At 40.7% G+C, this 22,990-nt stretch overlaps 1 protein-coding gene across 10 annotated transcripts in view; it reads right to left on the bottom strand.

Annotated features, from left to right (window-relative positions):
- The window catches only part of ABCC9 (ATP binding cassette subfamily C member 9), a 70,670-nt gene that overhangs the window by 23,067 nt on the left and 24,613 nt on the right, over positions 1-22,990 (bottom strand). For 6 of the 10 annotated variants that reach the window (XM_085049037.1, XM_085049033.1, XM_085049035.1 and 3 more), the window contains 15 exons: positions 21,728-21,862; positions 20,263-20,425; positions 19,586-19,626; positions 18,660-18,802; positions 15,117-15,225; positions 13,897-14,007; positions 12,393-12,465; positions 11,035-11,140; positions 9,430-9,468; positions 5,988-6,026; positions 4,010-4,111; positions 2,578-2,662; positions 2,017-2,097; positions 1,050-1,187; positions 456-581 (listed from right to left, as the gene is read on the bottom strand). In XM_085049037.1, the coding sequence (XP_084905163.1) occupies positions 456-581; positions 1,050-1,187; positions 2,017-2,097; positions 2,578-2,662; positions 4,010-4,111; positions 5,988-6,026; positions 9,430-9,468; positions 11,035-11,140; positions 12,393-12,465; positions 13,897-14,007; positions 15,117-15,225; positions 18,660-18,802; positions 19,586-19,626; positions 20,263-20,425; positions 21,728-21,862 (1,491 nt within the window). The remainder of the gene's footprint in view (positions 1-455; positions 582-1,049; positions 1,188-2,016; positions 2,098-2,577; positions 2,663-4,009; positions 4,112-5,987; positions 6,027-9,429; positions 9,469-11,034; positions 11,141-12,392; positions 12,466-13,896; positions 14,008-15,116; positions 15,226-18,659; positions 18,803-19,585; positions 19,627-20,262; positions 20,426-21,727; positions 21,863-22,990) is intronic. The other 4 variants (XM_085049039.1, XM_085049038.1, XM_085049041.1 and 1 more) reach the window with 2 other exon arrangements.

Genomic DNA, 22,990 nt, shown 5'->3' with positions numbered 1-22,990 from the left:
AACACAATATTTTTCCATTTAAATTTCAGAAAAATCAGCTTTGTCCACATTCATCCCTCTCTCTTTCTGCCATTCCTTCATTCCCTCTCTCCTGGGATGATAAAAACTTCAAAAATAGTCTTTAGAGAATCCTAAAGGTTCATGGCAATAACAGAATAAAAGGCTAAGAGATACCACAGGAAGTTTCTTGGTCCAACCCTTTCCCCACCAAAGGGTCAGTTGTGCACCACATTTCAAAGGGTTTTTTGGCTATGTCCATACAAACCACCCATGATGGATATACCATACACTTCCTGGACAGTCTATTCCAGCCCCTAAAACTCTTTATAGGTCATGTTGGTTTGCCCTAAAGTCAAGTATAGGACTTGCTTCAGACATGGTTTGGGTTTTTTTTTAATTATATGACATATATTTCTTTACAGAAAAGTCATCCTTGCCCAAATGCTCCTATTTACCTTTTCCAATTCTTGATCTTGGCGATTCATCAGAGTTTTCCAGTGCTCATATAGCTCAACATCTTTGTTTTGGATATCCTTTAGGGTCCCTTCTCTAAGCACCATTCCATCCTTCATTGCTATGATCTAGGGGAGAAAGCACCCAGCACTCAACACCACAGACACCATAATCACTGACCTGGATCCTACAAGACATATCTCACCATGAGTGACAATATCATTATGCAAATTTTATTCCATATTTTATTCATAACTTCTTAAGTTTGCTGGCACAGCACCTAAACTGAAACTCCTAGAAGTCATGTTTTCCTGCATTTGTAAAAAGCATGGAAAAGATATACCAAGTAGACATATTTGCAATTAAATCAGAATTCTCCAGGCTTTCCAATTTAAAAAAATCTACTAAAATAACATAAAATTAAATAGTTCTTCCACTCTAAAATCTGTGTTAAAGTGGCAGTTAGCCACATGGCATATGGAATTAAGGAGGAACTTCTTTGCAGAGAAAGATAATAATCCCATTAAATGTTGTGGTGTTAACTTCAAGTGTATGTTCATCCTTAGCAGATTTTCCCCCTGTACCTCCTCTCTTACCCAGTCAGCATGTGGCAGATACTGTAATTTATGTGTCACCAGAACAAGAGTCCTCTTGTCCTCTTGCAGAAACTTCAAAATCCCTTCCTGCATTAAGTGATCACTTAAGTGAATGTCCAGTGCAGAGAATGGGTCATCCTGCAATCAAATCAAATTTAAAAAGTATTAGAACAGGATACAAAAGTGAGGTTTATTTCTAAAACAGTATTTTTAAAATAGAAAGCCTCTGCCTTTATTAATGTTTCATCTCTGTCTAGTGACTAAGACCCAGTAAGAGGGCTGCACTACAAAACAGTGAGCAGGAATCCACTGCTCTTCAGTGCACAGCAATGGGCTCAGTTTCAGTTCTTGTGTCTGGCTGTGCACAGTGCTGGTGCCACACTGACAGAGTGCAGGAACACCAGAACTGAAATTTCCCATCCAAATTTGAAAATGTCAGGATCTAAAGCCAAGCTTGGGCCCAGTTTTGATGTGAAACTGGCACAGGAAAATTAAAGCACAGTTAGCAACTCTTCTAATTTCCTCCACACTAAACTACAGAGGTGCTTTATCTTCACTTTTAGTGAGTGTGGCTAGAAATAAGGCAACATTCAGATAAGGATATGAATATGCAAACACATTTTCTTCAAGAAGTTTCTACCTAATTTTGAAGAGGCTCCAACAGCCCCTTCATGAGCAGTAGCCTTCTGAAATTCCTGACAAGTGGTGCCAAGTTGGTCACCACTGAGAGCAAGGAGAAGTTGAGATGATCTCTTCCACTCTTCCAGTGTTAATCTGTGCAGGAAATCCCACCTTCATCAATCTCCCAGTGTGTTCTGTTGCTGATGGATGTTTATTTCCTATCTCTGTAATTTGGATTTGGAGTTGAATACAAGTCCCTACAGCTCTTCTAAACCTCAACTAAATATATGGAATTACAGTTTTAGTACTAGCTTTCCACGCTCCATGTAAAAAAGAAAAATCTTACCAAGAAGACAATGTTGGTGTTCTGGTAGAGTGCTCGAGCTACACAGATTCTCTGTCGTTGGCCTCCACTTAAATTAATCCCCTAATGAGTAAAATGGATCAGAAGTAGGCATCTCTGAATAAACATTATGACATGCCTTCGGAAATGTGATTTTTCTACAATTACAGAGTTCCAATAAAAGCCCATTAAAATGCTAGTTCTAGTGATAAACAAGGATAATCCTCATATAACATCAGAAGAAAAATTATTATTCATGAGTAAGTGTAAATTGTGAAGAGCTGCTCTGACAACAGTAGGCTTTTTAGACTGAAAAATGTAACCAATACTAGCATCAAGGAAATTCTGCAAGGAAAATACAGGATACTTTGGTCAAGAAGTCTCATTTGAGAAACAGGTGAAAATGGAGAAAATTTTTCCACTTTTTTTTGTGATAACCCTTGGTGAATTACAATTATTTCCCAGTCTGGCAGCCCAATACAGACTAGAACTGTCTGACTGACATCAGGGAGTGTCTTCTTAATACAAAGGCCAAGCAGAGATTAAAGCATTCAGGTTATTTACCCTTTCTCCAATTTCTGTCTGGTCACCAAATGGCAGTAAGTCAATGTCAGGCTGCAAGGAACAGGCATCTGTAACAGCCTTGTACCTGGAAAAACAATTGGTCATTGCAATTATTTACCCTGCTAACACAAAAACCTCCAGCAAGATTTCACCACAAACTTTTTATGGCTCTGGGATGGTTGGATAATTGCAAAAATAAGTAGGGCAAAATGATTATTCAGAACTAATCTTGGAGCATTTTAAAAAAGTGATGTATTTATTGGAGGTCCATATTGGCAATACTGTTTTTTTAAGATTTCATCATGTGAATTACTATGTTCCTCCCAAAGAGTTATTTGCTTGGACTCTGGAGTGTTTGAAGCTATTTTCCACTGAATTTTTATTCTTCCCACTTTAGGTGCCTCTTCATTTTCTTGGGAGTGATATTACTGGACAAAGGATCCTTACAGTGCTTCTGATCTTGCCAGAACCAGTGAACCACTTGCAAAATTCTGAAATTTGCTTGAGAGATTTCTGGGTCTATGGCAGGTGATCTGCTGATGAGCAGCTGGGATCAGACTATTTGGGTGATAAAACTCAGCCTTGCCCTTTTGAATCAATGATGAAGTGGTGGAAGAATCTGGTCCCTGAAATTTTGGTGCCTTTCTGGGTTTCAAGGTATTTGGTCATGGTTGAGTTTTATCAAGTCAGAATGGAGTCAAAGATCTTAATACAGCACAGACTGAGAGGAATGGGATATATTTTTAATAACTGAAAACAGAGAGAGTGTTGCCTTTGAAAACATCAGCAATTTGTTTTCCTTAAGTCCAGTTGCTTTTCTCACATTTGTTACTTGGCCTTTTAGAAGGATGCAAGAAGTGTTGGATAGGCACAACAGAAGGTGTGCACCTCAACTTCCACACTCCCTTCTCCTCTATTTCTAAAGGAAGAATTTGAGCCATTCCCTCAAGGCACCCCATCTTCATACATGCACTGTTTTTGGGAAGTGGCTGCTCCAGTAGCTTGATCACAGCAGGATTAGCACATAAACTCAGTGGAAACATGCCTAGAATCCCTATTTCCAGAGGCCTCTGGCAACCTCAGGGTCCATTAAACAAAAGAAAAATACATCAGTAGTCTCCAAAGATGGGATCCATCTTGCCTTGGAAATGGCACTTATGACTTCAGCTGTATTCCATGGAGAGCCACTGGCACTGGGGGATTTCTCACAAACATCTTAACACATGCTCTGGTTAGAGGAGCAGCCTTGAAAGGCTAACTTGAACCAGAAACCTTCCTTGGAGGTGAACAAAGTCAGGTCAGCTAAATCCACCCCAGGGCTAAAGAGCACTGATTGACATTTTCCAGAATCTGCAAACTTCCTCCAGAAGATGCCGAAAAACCCTCCCTGAAAGGAGCTGCCAGGTGTTTTTGCAAGGAGGTGGATATTTACCTCTGCTTGTTAAAGGGGCTGCCAAAGATGATGTTCTCCTCCACGGTGGCATTGAGCAGCCATGGCTTCTGAGCAGCGTAAGCCACAGAGTACCTGTTCCTACTGCAGACAGACACAGAGCTTTAGTGAGAAGCAATTGAAATTAAATCCATGAATGAATGGAATTCACCCCACACTATGAAATGTCTGAGAATCAGGGGTTTTTTGAAGTTAATTTCATAAATGTGCATTCAGAAAAATACAGGGAAACACACGAGCAAAACAACTGTTACCAAAGTAAAGGGAAGAATTTTAAATTAGATGTTTTTGTTAGAGCAGCACCCACTCTCTCCTGTGATGGCAAAATCTATATCCTAGGTTGTATTCTATTCTACTATAAATGGCTGTTACCTACTTCAATCTAGTAACTGCAATTTAAATCCAAATGCAAATTATAAATAATAACAAGAAATATTGGATTCTCACAGGAATAGTTATTTGGCATAATTTTCTCTAACTTTAGAACAGGGAGTGAAAAGGCACCGTTCAAATGGCATCAGTACACTTGAATTGCTGCTTTCTGAAGTTTTAGATTATTTTATGTGGCCACACTTGTAAGATACTTTCTTCTTAGTGAATACTTCTTTCCCTTTCAGTCTATAATTTTAAATATCCTCAAGGAGGAAGAGAGAGCAGCTTAATACAGATTGGGAAGGAATCACTGCAGGCCCCTGGGGTTTTATGAGACATAAACAGATGTGTCTATATGCCTAATGACATGTGTCAATAGGGGTATGAATGTTCTTTACTTCTGGTTGTTTTGCCAAGATACAGCAGCAAAAAAGGTCATGCAATTTCAGACATTTTTCTGAGATGCACAAGATGGTGTGAAGAAGGAGGTGTGAACTGGTACCAGCTCATGGATCTGAACACTTATCACAGAATTATGGAATGGTTTGGGTTGAAAGGGACCTTAAAGATCATCCTGTTCCAACCCCCTGCCATGGGCAGGGACACTTTCCACTATCCCAGGTTAGTCAGAGCCACATCCTTGAAAGCTTCCAGGGATGGGACATCCACAACTTCTCTGAGCAACCTGTGCCAGGGCCTCACCACACCTAAAATAAAGAATTTTTTTCTAATATCCAACATAAACCGCCTCTCAGTCAGTGTGAAGCCATTGCCCCTTGTCCTATCACTCCAGCCCCTTGTAAAGAGTCTCTCTCCATCTTTCCTGTAGGCTCCCTGCAGGTCCTGGAAGGCCACAGTTAGATTCCTTCTCAGTCTCTGGCAGTATTGCTTCCAGTACAACATTTGTTTAGCTTCATTTGTAAGCATGTAGGATTTACTATCAAGAGAGAGGGTGCTAGGGCAGGAGAAACAGCTGGTTAGAAGCTCTCAGCAGTATCCTAAAACCCCCAGGAGTTTTAGATGTTCAAATGCACTCAGATGAAATATGTCCTCAGGATTATGGGGCAGCAAATCATGGTTGTGGCTCCCAACCCCAGCTCTGTGTGCCACTACCTCTCTGTCATTTATGATGTGCTTTTAGTTGAGCTTGTCCTTCTTTTAAACCTGGAGCCAGGGGTGGAGTCCCTGCTTGGCTTTGGGTGGAACTGGGCTGGCTCCCTCTGTGTCCTGCTCCATCACATCCTCGGGGAACCCCATGCTGGGCAGAAAACTAAAATTATGTGGGAGGAGACTCCTAATGATGCCTCATATCCAGAGATCCTGGCTTGCACAACAGTGAGCACACTAAACTCCCACTGGGGTCAAATGAGAGCTGAACATCTTTCAGGCAAGAGAGAGGTAGTGGAACACTGGCTGGAGAAGTTTGGGATCCACAGGATATGCACAATCAATCAATTAATCCCACAGGAAACAATTATCAGCATGGTAAGGAAATACAGAAGTGGCTTAAGAGCACAAAGATGAGGATTCGGGGAAATTCTGAGGAAATTGATGAGCGTTTTATGATACACTAGAAAAGAAATAATACCTTCTGGATGCTTCAAAAGAAGGTTCAGTTTCATTTACACTGTAAGTTATGGTAAATGACATTTAGTAAACAGGAAATATAAAGAATAACATTTTGTGCTAGTTGTACATACAGTGAATTCAAAGTTAAGTACATATTTTAGGAACTCAACGTAAGTTTGGGGTTTTTTGTTCTTGAAGGGAAAACAAACTAAGTCTAAGCAAAAGCATAACATTTTTCTAAATGTGTCAGTTTCTTATGTATAAGGCAGAGTGGCTGTGGCTGAACAGGCAAGTTACGTTGTTAGAAAATGTATTAAAAATTTAAATTGTATCATAAAACCTTTTAAAAATTAAAATAGTAATATTGCCTGGCAAGCAACGAGTTGGCTTCTCCACACAGTTCTGCCAATGGCCTGCAGAAGCTGGTAACTGATGTCAAATTTCCCCTGTAGTAAAGATAAGCTCTGCAGCTACACTGTAGGATCAGAACAGATTTTGAATCTCTTTGTAGCACTAAGGCTGCAAAAAGCTGTGCACAGCACTACCACATGTAGGTTTTCCTTGTCATCCTCCACTTCTTAAGGATCATACCCTTAAGAAATACACTCTGAAGAGCATTCAATGGCAGTAGTGACATGAATGATTTTGCAGCTCCTTCTGTTTGTTAATTGACTTATTAACAGTGTCAAGGGCCTGGAATGGCAGAGAAAGCAATTTTGGACCAGCGATGATGCTCATTCCAGGCATGGTGATGCATCACCGCAAAGTGCAAAACCTAGAAAAGATTATACCAGATAAATAGGAACAGGCATTGGGAGGGGGGAGGAAACTCATGCTAAAACATTGTTTTCCTGACTTTAAAAAAAAAGCCACCAACAAACAAATCCCCTCAGGCCTATGAATACTCCAGATGAAATAATTTAAAGTTGAGATAGAAATGACTGCTTGACTGCTGGGATACCAATAAATGCACCTGCATTCATTAGCAGGACATCCAAGTCTAGAAAAGACATAAAAACCTCTAATAGCAGAGTCCTTGCAGTGCCACACTCATGTATGAAGCACCTTCCCAAAATGCCAGAATTGAGACATGGGTTTTTTTGTGCTGCACATCAGCTCTGTGAGGACTTTGATCATTCAGGCCTCCTGAAATGCACCATATGTGTTTTCTTGGTGCACCAAATGCCACAGAAGGTACTGAATCAGAGGTGAGCAAGTGCTGCTGGTTATCTCAGAACTGTCAGAGAGCCATACATGGAGGCTCAAAACAGACAGCTCCTCTCTAAAACTGCTCTCTCATTCAGCAGAAGCTTACAGTCTTCTCCACAATGGAAAAAAAGTTACAGGAAAGCAAAAGATGGAATCTAAGGAGAGGTTGAAAAGGGGCTGGGAATTAGGTGAAGGCAAACAAAAAGAAGAAACCCTAAATTTGCTCTATTCAAGACCCCCAAACTTTTATCAGGAAAGCACTGGTAGAGAAGGAGAAAACGCTTTCAGGTATAAGTTTGGGAGCACCCTTGGAGCTACAGTTTAAAAAAAAACTGGGCACAAGCCTTGCAAGACTCCTGGTAATTCCATACCAGATTTAATATGCTTGCCATTAGAACCAAATAGAGTATCTGAATGGGTGAGGACTAATTTTAGGATCCTTTTTACTTGGTTAGAAATTTCATTCCCAGCTTAGCTTGACAAATACAATTTTATTCTCCCAAATTATGAAGGAGCTTTCTGTGAGAACCCACATTCACCAATAATCCCATGAATAAACACATATAAGACCTTTAGTGAGCTGGAGCCATCATAAACAGGGGGATTAAGTATTTGATTTTATTCTTTATTACCCTGCTGAATCTGAGAGAGTGATGTGATTGCAGGGCATGGGAGTGGGCTGAAATTAAAGCTCCTGAGATTTCTAAAAGAGTATTTTATTTGCCTGAGGGGATTAGCATTTTTTCCCTCTAGTTCATTTATTTATTGAGATGGGGCTATTTATACTGATTTTTAGCTGTACTATAAAATATACATATTGCTTGAAATGGGGTCAGGTAAGTTCAGGTCTGAAATGGTAGGAAGAACCACACTGATTAGATTAATTAGTCATTTTTATAGGATTTTGGATATGTAAGATGAAAAGGAAAATTAATTTTAATCAAGGTTTTAGGGAAAAGTTAAAGAGAAACCTTGTTCAGGTTTAGACACTGTAATGGTAACTGTGAATGTCTTAAAATAGAGTAATGGATCTCTAACCAGACCCTATTCTGCAAAGTAAAAGGGGAGGAGAATAAAGGTGTACAAAATCTCTGGGTTACCACTGTAACCCCAGAATGAACCATTTCCTCTGCTAATGTAGGCAAGAAATTTGAGGCAAAATGAGCACCTAGCACCTGCACAAATCCCATCCAGGACTTTAGAGGAATTTAGTCCTCTCCCTGCCATAGCAGCACTGGTAGTTATGCTGATTTTGGCCACTGACATTGATCTGGATGATCATTTATGCCTCCAGTGCCCATTATGCCTTTCAGAGGCCTCTGTGAGCTCCTGTGGTTGTAACCTTTCGGTGACCATTGTAATTGGCAAACCTTCTGAGGGGCACACTGACTTTTCTTAATTATTGTCACATCCTTCTTGACACTTGAGGACAGGACAGGCCAGTTGTGAGAATCTGTTTAATAATTCTCGTGTTCCCTGAGCTTTTCACTTTGTGTACAACAACCTGCTTGCACAGAAATGATTTCATTGTACAAAAAAACATGTAGCAAGTGAAGGGTTTCCACTTAGCCCCTCTTGGCCTGGCAGTCTGAGGAGATGGTTCTGACTGCTTGGCTTGATGTGCATGAGGGGAATATATGTCTCTGCATAATCCCCATGATTTGTTAATAATAAATAACTGATTAATGAATAACTCAGCACTGAAACAGACTTGGCTGAATCACTGCACCCAGACAGCCCCAAGCATCAGTGTCTAAGAAGCCTCTCAAGCTGATTGCTCACCAGGAAAACAAAAAGCCAGCTTCACGTCCAAGGGTGTCACATTTCTGGGGCATGTCTCATCTAAGTGGGAAAAACTGAGCCCCAGCCCATAAGATTTGCCGTGGCCAAGATCTTTTACAGAAAGATACACTGCCGTGCTTTATTCCCCTAAGATGCCAAAGCAGTGACAATCCTGGCAGCAGGACACACAGCTCTCACTGCAGTCAGCCTCCACAGCAACAGGGTGTTTGAATCCCAGTGATGCCCTGCAGGATTGTCCCCATGCAACTGGGGCTGCAATCTTATCCATCCTTACAATTACTGTGCTGTTACACCTCAATCTGGGGGCGGAATTCACCTTGCTTGCATTTCATCCCTGGATCAGTAGCTGCATTAGTCATGCATGGAGAATCACATGGAAAGGGACTTGAAAGCATAAATAGGACATTTATTATGGTTTTGCAAAATCCAGGATCCACTTAGTTAAATACCTGAAGTATCCTTCTGTATTCATCTGTCTGCCAGGCAGTCTGAAATTACCAGCAAAACATAGCCATGTTTGCATCAGCTACATCACAACTATAGTGTGCAATGAAAAAAAAGGCTGAGGTGTTTGCTAAAACCTGAGTTACCTGCTGATGTGGTGATGTACAGACTGCTAATTAACTGACATATGATCTTATCTCTTGAGCAACATTAATTTTTTTTTTCCCAATTCATGATTACAAAATATTTCATAAGCTGCCACTACTATGTTTCTAAGATCTCTCATTTTTCTAATCTTTCCAAGGTTCCATATCTTTCCCTAGGAAAAATCTGAGTCTTTCTCAAATACACCTTTAAAATCAATTGTGAAAATCATTTCAAAGTACACTCTACTTGCTCCTGGTTTTTTGTTGGTTTGTTTGTTTGTTTGTTTTTGACTACTAAGAAAAACAATACCTGGTTGTGGTGTAAAAACTTTCATTACAAGTATCAAAGAAATTAACTGTGGTAAGTCACATCTTCTTCTTCCTTCAAAGCTTAAATTTATATATAATTAAACTAAATTTAGTCTAGCCTTGGCTTCAACTGTACCTGCTACTCCAGTGAGATCATATGTTTAGAATAGCAGAAAGTGAAATATAGCTAGAGAGCAAAAATACCATGGATACTGTCACAGGAAAAGCAAAAAACACTCAGTTCACAACATTGCTGTAAGAAAAATATAACAAAGGAGGTTACCAGTCAAGGGATGAGGCAAAAAAATATTGCTCTCTGTGATAAATTTCCCTCTTTCTCAGCAAAAAACTAACTGAGAGGAGTTTGGCTTGGTAGTATCAAGGAAACAGAACTAATTTTTAAAACCAAAGAACAAGTCTTGGGGTTACAGCACATCACTTCCATTGTCTCTGCACTGCCTAGGCTTGAAGAGTTTTCCTCCACTCTAGTTTCTCTGAGAAGTTCTCATTCACTGGTTCTGAATCCAAGGCCTGATCTCATGGGTAATTCTCATTTCAGAAACACCTTTTTTCCCAGACTTTATCTTAAGGTGTTTGGAGTGCTCAGGCTGCTTTTTGAGTGTATGAAGGTGAAGAGTGACACTGTTCCATAGGTGAGGCTTGTGCAGAGACCAGCGAAGGAGAAAAGCATTGCTCACACGTAGTTCCATTTTTTAATGCCAGCAGCAACAGCTCTAAGTGTGAAATACATCCTTTCCTTTATGCTGGCACCCCACCCATCCCACTGGTGTGGAGAAGCTCCAGCCTTGCACATTTTCACTGGTGGGTACAGGAGCAGCACAATGCTGGCTTCAGTCATAGTGAGTACTGAAGCCTATTTCATAAAAGGAATAGTCTATGCTTGCTATCCAGGTCACTTGCTAGGCCAATATATTAGATATTAATCACCAGACTAGCCTCTTTCCCTTCCTGCTCTGAACCCTGAGCAAACAGTGAAAAATCGTCGCTGAATTTGCAGGTGATGCATTCCAGAGAGGATCTGGGTGATGGTAATCACTCAACATGCATTTCTGAGGCATGAAGTTTACATTTCTCACAGCAAATCTCAACCTCCTCCTTAAAGGAATACAGCAATTAATAGCTCTACAAACATACTTGCTCCAGTGAACTTTTCCCTCCAGGGTCTGCATCTCTCCCAATATAGCAAGGAGAAGTGATGACTTGCCACAGCCAACTTGGCCCACAATCATTGTCATCTGACCTATGATGATGGTAAAAACAACAAAACACATTTTAAAAAGAAAAAAAAAACAACCCAGTCATACTCTAGTTCACAAGGCCAAACTAGATCCAGCACTAGAGCACTTGAACAGCTTCATTAATTTTTTTAGCATAAATGCGCAATACTTCATTAATTTATCTACAGAAACATGAATGGATTGCAATAACACACGAATCTCCAAACGAATGAGACTATTGCTCTTACCTATATTAACATTCATTTTACAGGACTGTGTTACTCTATGGAAGTTATTTGGAGTCAAATGATATATGGTGGGGAGTGATTATTCAGTCTTGAGTTCCATGAAATAAATGAATGAAAATGAACTGAAAGCAGACCCATTACTCTTCTCTGCTTTGCTGTACCTTTCCTTCAGCCCCCACCCCCTCCATCCCTTTTATTAACTAAATTACCACGTGGCATCAACCTAAAGTAACACCCTGTTTTAAAACAAAGCCCTAGATAGGAGATAAAGCATAAGACTATTTAATAACATGAAATGCCAGCATACAGTGTTACAAATTTTACAGCATTAAAACAAAAAAAAAATTATAAATAAAATTATTGCTGCTGTTGTTGTTATTAATAATATAAAATAATAGTTGCTACTTTTCACACTTGGTGTGTAAGTTTTCCAAAACAAACCAATGTTTTGTAAACCTGTGGAATCTCTAGCCAAAGACATCAAGGTTGCAAGGAATTACAGGAACTCAGCTTGCCAAAGAGAAATTCATTGAGAGACAACTGAGAATTTCTTGCCAGAAAAACTGCATATTCTGGATGAAAACAGTCGTGAAATGGGAAGCCATAATGTTGATAAATGGCAGGAAAAGTATAATACATGAGTGTTGCTGAAAATAATATACTGAGTTAGGTGTACCATTGTTTTGAATGAGCCTGGAATTCTCCCTCTTTCTTTTTTTTCCATTTCTCTATTAAAAATAATAGCAAATTTTTTTCAACCATTTTTTCATGTTTATTCTTACTCTTGACTTAGTTTGTGCTATTATAGAACTAGACAAACTATATAGATATGTAAAAGGCACATAATTTATCTCATGATATTTCTATATCAACAATATAGATCATGACCTTGTATACACTTTTAACCTCAATATTTTTCTTATAAAATTCTAAATTTGTAGCTTTGTGCATTTCAAAACATCACGAAGTGGAATTAATAACAATTTGACATAATAAATTTCATGTTGAAGGTGTGCTTTTATCCTACCTGTTGGGATTCTAATGTTTATGTTGGACAGTGTAGCTAAACCACTTCCCCATGAAAAGTATCCGTTGGTCACCTACAAAACAATTACCTCAATCAGATATTTAAACACATGAGGGATAAAAATAGAATGATTAATTTAGATATTAAATATGTTCATAATATAAATCTGTGATTAATAGACATGGTGTGGTATGGTTGTACACACATAGAAAAAAGCAAGCTAAGTTTGTAAAGATTGCCAAACCCCAAAAACTTTGTGAATAAGAAAAGGTAAATACAGAGTATAAAAAACATATGTAATGCAATAAAGGGATGATCTTGAGCTAAACTCTATTTACCAAATACTTTCATTCTGTCAAATATGAGATTAAAAACTTAGAAAAACAATCACACAACCCCACAGGTGACAATCTAAATATCAGAGCCTATTGAGGGATGAATCATCCTGCAAACTGTGATATATGGCCACTTGGGAACATATTACCAAAGTACAAATTGAATATCCACAACATTTATGATGGACATGAGGAAAATGCTCCCCAGTGGAACTTAGCCTTTTTGTCCATCTTTTCTTTGGGGTTGACAGGGCTGTGAAACATTCTTTGTACAGAGCACATATGGGGCAAGATATGACGAATATAAAATAATATCATAGTAAACAACAGGTCATAATATAGATTAAATAATCATAGAATCATAGTAGGACTTAGAACAGACCTTAAAGGCCATCCAGTTCCAACCCCCTGCCATGGGCAGGGACACCTTCCACTGTCCCAGGCTGCTCAGAGCCACATCCAGCCTGGCCTTGGACACTGCCAGGGATCCAGGGGCAGCCACAGCTTCTCTGGGCACCCTGTGCCAGGGCCTCAGCACCCTCACAGGGAAGAATTTCTTCCTAATATCCAAACCTACTCTCAGTCAGTGTGAAGCCATTGCCCCTCGTCCTGTCACTCCAAGCCCTTGTCAAGAGTCTCTCTCCATCTCTCCTGCAGGCTCCCTTCAGGCACTGCAAGGCCACAGTGAGGTCACCCCAAAGCTTCTCTTCTCCAGGTGAACAATCCCAACTCCCTCAGCCTTTCCTCCCAGCAGAGCTGCTCCATCCCTGGGATGCCCTTGGTGGCCTTCAACAGATCAATGTCAGCTCAAAAGCTCTAATCTTGTTTCTGAGGTTGATTGAGAGGAGCATGAAGGGAAAGCCTCATCTGTATTGATTTCTGCACATCAGATTTTCTAGGTTTTCTTCCTTTAGATTCAGTATGCCTCTTTTTTTCCAGAGGAGACACAAAATAACTATAAAGACCTGGTCTGAAGCTCACTCTTCTCACTGTAAATTTGGCTAAAGTGCTGACTTATTTAAGGGCTTGCTCTTGCCATGGAAAATCTGAAACAACAGCAGCAATTGGGTACCATCAGGTGCCATTGCTCGAGGATCTGCTCCCTATTTTCATGAGGGAAAAAATGAGTTTTCGTCTCATTTTTCAGTGAGATGAAGTTCTCAAACCACCTTAATCGCCACATCATCGATCTCCACAGGCCGTGTCTGCTTCCTTGCTGGCTGCTCATAGCTTTCAAGCTGATACCTCAGGGGCTGCCTCCTGTTGATGGCCTTGGTGTGCTGCACAGAGAGAAGTGAAGAAAGGTGAAATGTTGGAATCCTCAAGGCTAGACAGCATTTGGTTCCCTGTGAAGCAAACAATCCAATCCCTTTCACTGTTCCAGCTCAGGAGAAGCAGCCGGTGCTTTTCAGTATGTGATAATAAAGACACTGTCATGTGTGCATGTTTTAAATGTTTTAAACAACCTTCACAGGAGAACAGAAAATACCAGAATTTTTTGCTTCCCATGCATAACCATCCCAAATTTCAGCTCTGCCACCCTCAAACCAACTCCCCGTCATCTAGACTTTGTCTGTGTCTGTAGGACTATGAAAAAGGTGGACAGGACAAATAAAATAAAGGCTGAAGCAATCTAATTTTTGTTTCTTTTGTTATCATTGTTAGCCCAGAAAAACAAGAAAGGTATTGTTCCAGGCTGGCAAACTAAAATAAAATTTATTTTGTGCCAATCCTTTCTTTCTGTTGCCATCTTCAAGTTTCAGTCACATTTCAAGTTGTATAGTCAGTTTGAAATTGTTGAAATATATAGCTGTAAAAAAATTTCAAAATTAAAAAAACCCACGTTTTCCCAAATCATCTTAATTGTGGTTTTCTGTCCTCAAATTTTACTCAAATTCACTCTATGTTTAGTACTTCAGAAACAGCATTTTGGAATTAATTCCCTTTTCACAAAGTTTGATGTTGTTTTTTCCACCTTCAGTTCTGAATTCCCCAGAGCAGGAATTGTTCTTCCCTAAGGATGCCCAACATAGATGGGTTGTACAGACAATACAGAGCACAAACCTCACAACCACCAAAAATCCACCTGGGCCTTCTATAAAAACTAAGGATGTTGAATTTTAGTAATATTTAAATAGGTTGGTGTGTTATGGTTGTTTTAGGTTGGATTTGTTTTTTACTATAGGCACTTCAGCAATGCTTAAGTGTATATGGAGAACCTTCATGTCATAAAAACACAGACATTAAGAAATAGAAGAGGCAAAACTGGTCAACATTAGAGTCAGGCTAGGAGTCAAAGCTCCCAGGCTCTGTCAGCTTGGCCACTGGTGTTGTATGGGGTTATGTGGCCTCTGTGCTTTGAAATTCAGTGTCATGAAGCAGAACTTACAAGTCCTGTGTGCTTCTTACAGGATTCGTAAGGTACAGAGCTGTCCCCTCCTCTCCAGCTGTCATCTCCAATCTCATCACTCAGGAGAAACTCATTCAGCTTCTGTACACTTGAAAGAAAACAGGACAGTGAGTTACATAAACCCAGGTTTCCACGAATACATTTCCTTTTTTGTGCAGTCACGCCAGCAGGATTTATCAGAAATGTTCCAAAAGAAATCCATGGGATACTTTCATCTGCCACCCTGATGGCAAATGAAGATTTATGTGCGTGGAAGAAGGACAGATGAAAATAATTAAGCATTGTACTGGTAGCTGGGAATGAAGAGCAGAGTTAGTCATGAGGGTGCCAAGGGAGCTCCGTGGGAATGGTTTCCATCTTGGCAGGCTGATCTCTTCTGTGCCTTTCTCATGCCTGTGCAGTCAGGGTGCACAAATGAGTCATTCACCCACCTCTGGAAATGCCAGGGCACTGGGTGCACCTGGACACAGCTTTGGCATCATATAAGAGAGACAGTAAAGCTACTAGAATCCAAAGGAGGTCATGAGGATGGTGAAGGGTCTGGAGGGGAAACCATGTGAGGAAGGGCTGAGGTCATTTGGTCTCTTCAGCCTGGAGGAGACTGAGTGGAGACCTCACAGCAGTTCTGCAGCTTCCTCACGAGGGGAAGTGAAGGGGAAAGTTATTCAGCTTCCTCATGAGGGGAAGTGAAGGGGCAACTACTGATCTCTGCCCTCTGTGACCTGTGTCAGGAGTCGAGGAAACAGGATGGAGCTGTGTCAGGGGAGGTTTAGGCTGAATATCAGGAACAAGTTCTTTACCCAGAAGGTGATGGGCAGTGGCACAGACTCCCCAGGGAAGCTGTCACAGCCCTAAGCCTGACAGATTGCAAGGAGCATTTGGACAATGCTCTGAGGCACAGGGTGGGATTGCTGGGATGTTCTGTGCAGGGCCAGGAGCTGGACTCAACAATCCTGATGGGTCCCTTCCAACTCAGCTCATTCTGGGATTTCATGGTTCTGTGCACTGCATGCATGCAGAGCTGGGTACTGCACACCTCAGCACAGCCATGGCCAGCCCTGGAGACACACAGCAACTCTTTGCCTGGCTCTTAAAACTGGGAAATACAGCACAGAGGCTCAATTCATTCTTCATCATAGAAGAATTTGATCCTCTTTCTGTCCCTCTTCCTTTCAGAGTTCCATGAGCACCTGGCTCTTTAGCATTCTGGGAAAGGGATGAACAAAACCACACACCAGCCAGGGCGAAGCTGCTACTTTGCAAAAACTCAAATGAAGGTGCATTGAGCCAGTGACTGAGAAAGCAGAAGGATATCCTGCCTTCAGATCAGTGATTTGAACATTAATCTGCTAATGGGAAAGTAGTGCCATCTCAATCCTGTCTGCATATTTTCTATTAAATTATCAACACAGCCTCAAGCCACAGAGGTACAGGCTGGCAAGAAAGCACTGCTATTGTCATTATTTCCTCCTGCCACCATGCCTGTTCCTACCTCCTCTCCTGAATGGAAAATTTATGCACCCCATAAATTCTGATATGTTCCCACACCAGAATTTCAATCTTACAGAAATGCACCAAGCAAGAATTCATTTTCTTGCAGAAGATATAAGACCTTGTTTTGATCATGCACCTAAGATGACATCAACCCTTACTTTGCATTCAAATGTGGTACCCTCAGAAGTTTTAACAGCACTAGAACTACTCTTGGAGAGAAAATTGAGATTCTGACTAAAGTATAAGCCCTTAATGATAAAACTAACAAGTACATACTAATGTATGTATTGGATTGAGGATTGAGACCCATGGAGTGGCCAAACACACATTCTTCTTCCTTTACTTGAGGGACATGATGTGCATGGGAGAAAGATGTTAGGAAATGAGTTTGACAAAGGATGCAGTTTGTTTTGGCATATCTGGTCTTTAAATACCACCCCGAGGGGTGCCCAGCAGTGTTAAGGAAAATGTACATACACCATTTTGATATGAGAGCTATGCTAAACATAGAGCAGAGATGGAGAGGCTTGGATGATTTATAGAGGAGATTTTCCACTACATAGAAATTATTTTCAACCTAGGAAAAATGTTTCATGTGGCCCTGATCCTCCTGCTGCTTTGATAAAAATAAACTCTGCTTAATTATTTTTGTTTTTTAAAGTCAGTGTGATGCTCACAAATGACAGCTGTGGAGCCTGAAGTCCCCTTGGCTGCTATTTGTTACTATCATTACCCACCAAAAAGAGGCAGTGACAGCAGCAATGCACTACCTTGCCAACGTGCCTCAGCCTTGGCATGAAGGAATGATGTTCCTGGGTGGAGAGCTTAGTTCTGTCTTCACATCCTGCTAGTGAATGGCATCTGACACACTACAGCCAGCTAGGTGTCAGTTTGCACTTCTTGGGACATCTTGGCAGTGTGTAGGTCTGCACAACTGCCCTGTGACCATGACTCTGTCCATACAGGGCACTGCCATGACAGCCCAAAGCCTGAAATTGGACTGAATACCAACCTTCTCCTTCAAGATTAAGCACTCTATAGCTCAGCATGAAGAAGCTGCTCTGTTGGGCTGTTTTACAGAAATAAATACCTGGAACAGGATGCAGGACATAACTAAATTCTCACCTATAGCCCAATGCAACCTTTGTGAAGGAAGAGTAAAGCCAGTTACTTTGCCTTGCTTCAGCAGGGCTGGTTTTGCTAGAGAGCTTCACACCCACCTCTCTCACCCCCTCTGTGCTGACAGGAGCCCAGAGAGTCCTAGGGAAGAGATGATGTGTGGCCACACTGTGAGAGGAGCATATCCCAAGGAAGGACAGTGCAGGTCTGAATCTGAACTGCCAAAGTTAGTGAAATTATAAAAAGAATGGAATATTAAGAATCACAGAGTCACAGAATGGCCTGGGTTGAAAGGAACCTTAAAGGCTACTTTGTTCCAAAATCCCAGCCCAGGCAGGGACACCTTCCACTGTCCCAGGTTGCTCAGAGCCATATCCAGCCTTGAGCACTTCCAGGGATCCAGGAGCAGCCACAGCTTCTCTGGGCAACCTATGCCAGGGCCTCAGCACCCTCACAGGACAGAGTTTCTTCCTCATAGCCAATCTAACCCTACTCTCAGTCAGTGTGAAGCCATTGCCCCTTGTCCTGTCACTCCAGGCCCTTGTCAAGAGTCTCTCTCCATCTCTCCTGCAGGCTCCCTTCAGGCACTGCAAGGCCACAGTGAGGTCACCCCAAAGCTTCTCTTCTGCAGGTGAACAATCCCAATTCCCTCAGCCTTTCCTCCCAGCAGAGCTGCTCCATGCCTGGGATGCCCTTGGTGTCCCTGCTGTGGCTCCAGCAGCTCCATGTCCTTGCTGGGCTGTATTTCTTTGTGTCATGCAGCAAAAAGGAATAATCACTCAGATTTCTACCAGATCTTTAGCATCACAGTCCCACCTCATAACACTCCCAACTGAGCAGGGAGAAAGAACCTTTTCTGTCACTGAATGCAGGTGTTTGGGAGCTGGAGGAGCGAGAAGAGCCACTTACCTTACAATGGCCTTGACTGCAAAGCGAACCACAGTGGAGAGCAGGAACAGAGGTGTGACCAGGATGTGGAACAGGGACAGGGATGCAAAGGCCTGGGCAGGCTGCAGTGGCTTGTCATTGGTGTATGCATAAGTCACAAAGGTCTGTCACACCAGGGAAAGAGGTTTAAAAATGAGAAAAAATTACATTGTAAAATCTAGTGTTTAATTACAGCTTTGTACTTAACTTTAGGGTTTACATAAAACACACAACCCAGAAAAAGAACAGTAAGAATCTGACAAATCTTAGGGGTTTTTTCACAGAGGCAGAATTCTGGTCATAAATGCTCCAGTTCTCGTACACACTGTCAGCATACTCTGCCCTCAAAATCTGGTCTGTGAAAGCTCCTTACTGCCCAGCATGGCATAGCTCCTTTAGTGCATGAGGCTGAGACTTAAACCTGGCCAGAGGACAAGCAAGATTTATTCCATTTTGAACTGCAGAGTACTTTTTCTTGAAAACTGAAATGGTGCCTCCTAATGCATTTTGAGATAGGAATGAGTTTCGCTGCTAAGGAGAGAAGAAAAGCCACTCAAAACCCCTTTCAAAAAGAGCTTTTCAAAATGGGTCTTCTTTCAAGTTACAATGATTTCTTTTCTTTCTCTCTCTCTTTCTTTTAGTAAAAGATCCAAGTTGTAATGATTTTTTTTTCTTATAATAAAATTTATTTTTCTCTTTGGTTTGCCCACTCCACACTCCGGGAATGGACACTTCCAGTGTCATGCTGTCCTATAGTTAGCAGGAGCACATCAACTCATCTGCTGGTTTTATGAAGAACAGGTCATAACAATCATAACAATGATGTTCTTTCTTCCTTTTTACACCCCCTCCCCTCACTTTTCTCTCCCTTTTTTGTAAGGAAAACTGAAAAAAAGCCCATATCTTACTGCAAGAACAGCTGCTATTGGTATGGCTGCATTCATAAAAACTGGGGAAGAGAAACAAAATAAACATCAGATTATAGGAAATAGGAAAAAACAATTTTACAGTAAGTGTATGACACTAGAAGAATCCAGTTATTCCCAATTCAAGTAAATTCATTAAAACTCCCAAAGGAAAATTACTCTGCAGGAAGAAATTTCCTTCCCTGATAGTCAGACATCTTAAACACATCAACAAATAAGCCATGAAATTCTCTCATTTGTATACTCCAGTAAACTGGGATAAAAATCATTATGTATACAATTAATATGAAACACAACTAAAACATTACCCAACTCTTCTACACCACAGAAAACACAATTTGTATGCAGAAAACATAATTTATCTTCACTGCAATCAGAGCTGCCAATATTATCTGGAGCCTCCTTACTATGAAGCAACTCCTAACTGTAATGTCACAATGAAGGTAACAGAAAACTCACTGCAAAAAAAAATTAACAATATATATTTTATCTTTTCAACTCTCTGTGTTATGCATTTATCATGCCTTTTTATTTTAATGGCATTACACAAAGACAAAAGTGTCACAGGCACAGCTGTATCTCTCTTCAGTTAAAGTTGGGAGGAACGTTGACATGGAAAGCAGGATTCTTTGCTGAGCACTACAAACACAGTTACTTACTGGAAAGAGACGTATGGAGTGCAAAGGTTTTGAGACTGGTGAGCTCTTTCATTCTCGTTTCTTCCACACTTGTACAGAATATGTGCTCCCAGGCATACAGCTTTAATAGCTTGATGCCTTTGAGTATCTCATTGGTTTTCTTTAATCTCTCAGTAGAATAGTCCTTCATTTCAAAAGAAAACCAGGGAAAAAAATAGGTAATGGTTTGTAGGCTTAATGAGACCCCTCATTTCTCCTCATTTCTGTTATAAAATTCATTTAAAAAATAACTTTGTTTGTTTGTGATTTTGTACAGGTGCCATACTGAGAAAAAGAATATAAAATTTTAGATTCTTTGGAGATATTAAAATATTTGCAACCACAAGAAATCAAGTGACCCTTTTCAGCAAAGAAAAATAACCCAAAACATCCCAACCCTTCAAAGAGAGGGTGAAACTCAGGGAGGTGTCTTAGAAGGTCAGTGGTGTCCATAACAACAGACAGAAGCTTATATGTGTGTATTTGCTGATGCAAGAATCATTCTGGGATCCAGTCGTGAAAATAAGGGAGATATTTATCAAAGTATTTAGCTAATTTCCCCTCACCAGAAAACAGTAATCATAAGTTTTGGTAAAATCATAATCCAAAAGATGTTACGAGTCAGAGAAAGTCAGAAAAGAGGGGCAAGAAAGATTGAGATTATTTCTGAAATTATGCAAAGGTAAATCCTCTGTACAATCTGTACAGGTTATACAAATTGGCATAACTCAAAAGGATTGAAGTGTGCTGGTGAGTAGATCCATGTATGCAAAATCTGTTGACTGAATATTAAGATAAAAAGGATCTCTAAGTAATTGGCAATTTAAACATCAAAGGCTTATTTAAAAAGTTCAAGGGTCGCAGCAATAAAGTTAAAAATTAGACAGAAGAGCAGAGAAAATTTCTAATTGGTGAGCTAAATTAGGCAGCAAAATAAGCTTACAGCACTGAAGAATTTAGATATGAATAGATCATAATCCAGCAGTGCCAACTGATTTTTAGAGAATACCAAAGCTTGGACTGAGAGCAAAAAGTCTCTAGACTTTTCAGAGGGAGGTTATGCACATTCTTTAATGCTTTCCTGCTATAATTTATCAGCCATTTGCACTATTTGCTAACATCCCATGAAATACAACATCTGCATGTGGGAATAACACCCTTTCATGGCATGGAATTCAGATGGAATTGTGCCAGTTGGATTAAAAATATTCTTTGCAGAGAAGGCAGATCAAGGCCCACATACTTTTTTGAGATTCTCTTCTGACTAATGTGGGGAAGGAAGAGACACTGAGCCACAGCAAAACAGACAGGGAGGGACAATGGACTTGAGGAACAGCTTTCCCAAACGCACACAACGCTTTTCACTAGCCACAAGAGCAGAACCCAGAAACCCAGATGTCCTGTTCCCATCTCTGGATCACAAATGCCACTGAAATAATTCACTTACAAGAGTGCTCTTCTGAGCCTCAGCCAGCTTGGTGGCTATGAAGTACTGGATGGGAGCTAAGAGCACGATGACAGCAGCCCCAACCAAGGCACTCACTCCCAGTAAGTTATAGAGGAGGATCACACCCATTATTATCTGTGGAGAAAGAGCAACACGAGGGAAAAAAGTAGATTTCAGTACACCAGAAGCACACCAAGGGAAAAAATGTTTGTTCTTCTAATAAACACTTAAATGGTTCATAGAAATCAGCCGAGCCCCTGCTTCAGGAGGTCACATTTGGAAAGTGTGGGAAATAAACCCAGAAGCCTTTATTTTTGACATTAGCTAAATAGTTTGTGTTAGTGCCTGGTAGCTCTAATTCCTGACTGGGTTTCCACAAAACTAAAGGAGCACTAAAATGATGGTGCTTGCCCCGAGGCATTTTACAGAGTTCCTGGCCTTGAATCCTGTTTACACTAGAGCTCCTTACCTCACTCTGGAAGCATCCAGAGGTCTTAGGGCTGTCATGGATCACAGTTGCATTCTGTTGAAGTGTCCCTGTGCAATGCAGGCAGAGGGACATCTAAGACAGGCACTGGGGCATGAAGCAGATGTGCTGGGACTGACACAAACTGAGCTCGGGCATCAATACCATGTAGCTCTGGAGGAAATTGCTGCTTTAGCCCCGCAGAGAGTTTGGGAACACTTCCCTCCGAAGTTTACCTGGGAATGGCTGTGATGCAACTGCTGTGATTCTGGTTCCTGAGTTAACACAAGCTTTACTACATAAATACTTCTGTTACAGGCTCTCCTTTGTGGTGGAGAGATGTCCTCAGAACTAGTTGTATACCCCATATTTTTATCTCTTGAAGTCTGTCTTTAAATCTCCCTTCTCATTATACACCATCAGAAGTAAGAATCAGAGGAGTTTAGCGTTTTTAAAGCAATATTTAGCTTTTCAGGCTCCTGTACTGTCAATTGCTGTACCTAGCCACAGCAATCAGATCACCTGTTCATTTAATAACTTTCAAAGTATTGACAGCAACACTTCCATTCATTTCACTGGATGTGAAAGTGGCTTAAAATGAAATCCTCGACATTATTTCTAATTTCTGTTGCCATGTAACCTTTCTTGTCTATTATCCACAAACTATTTCATGACACTCTAAACTCTACCCAGCCCATTAGCAGTAGTAATATTGCTGACTAATAAAATAGATTACTGATACAGTTTCAGGAAATTCAGCAAAACAGATTTACTATAAGAGTTTAAAAATCCTTTTA

Source organism: Lichenostomus cassidix, chromosome 1Aa (assembly GCF_008360975.1).
Source record: "Lichenostomus cassidix isolate B80296 chromosome 1Aa, HeHo_3.0, whole genome shotgun sequence".
NCBI lineage: Eukaryota > Metazoa > Chordata > Aves > Passeriformes > Meliphagidae > Lichenostomus > Lichenostomus cassidix.
This window is presented reverse-complemented; position numbering and strand designations above follow the sequence as displayed.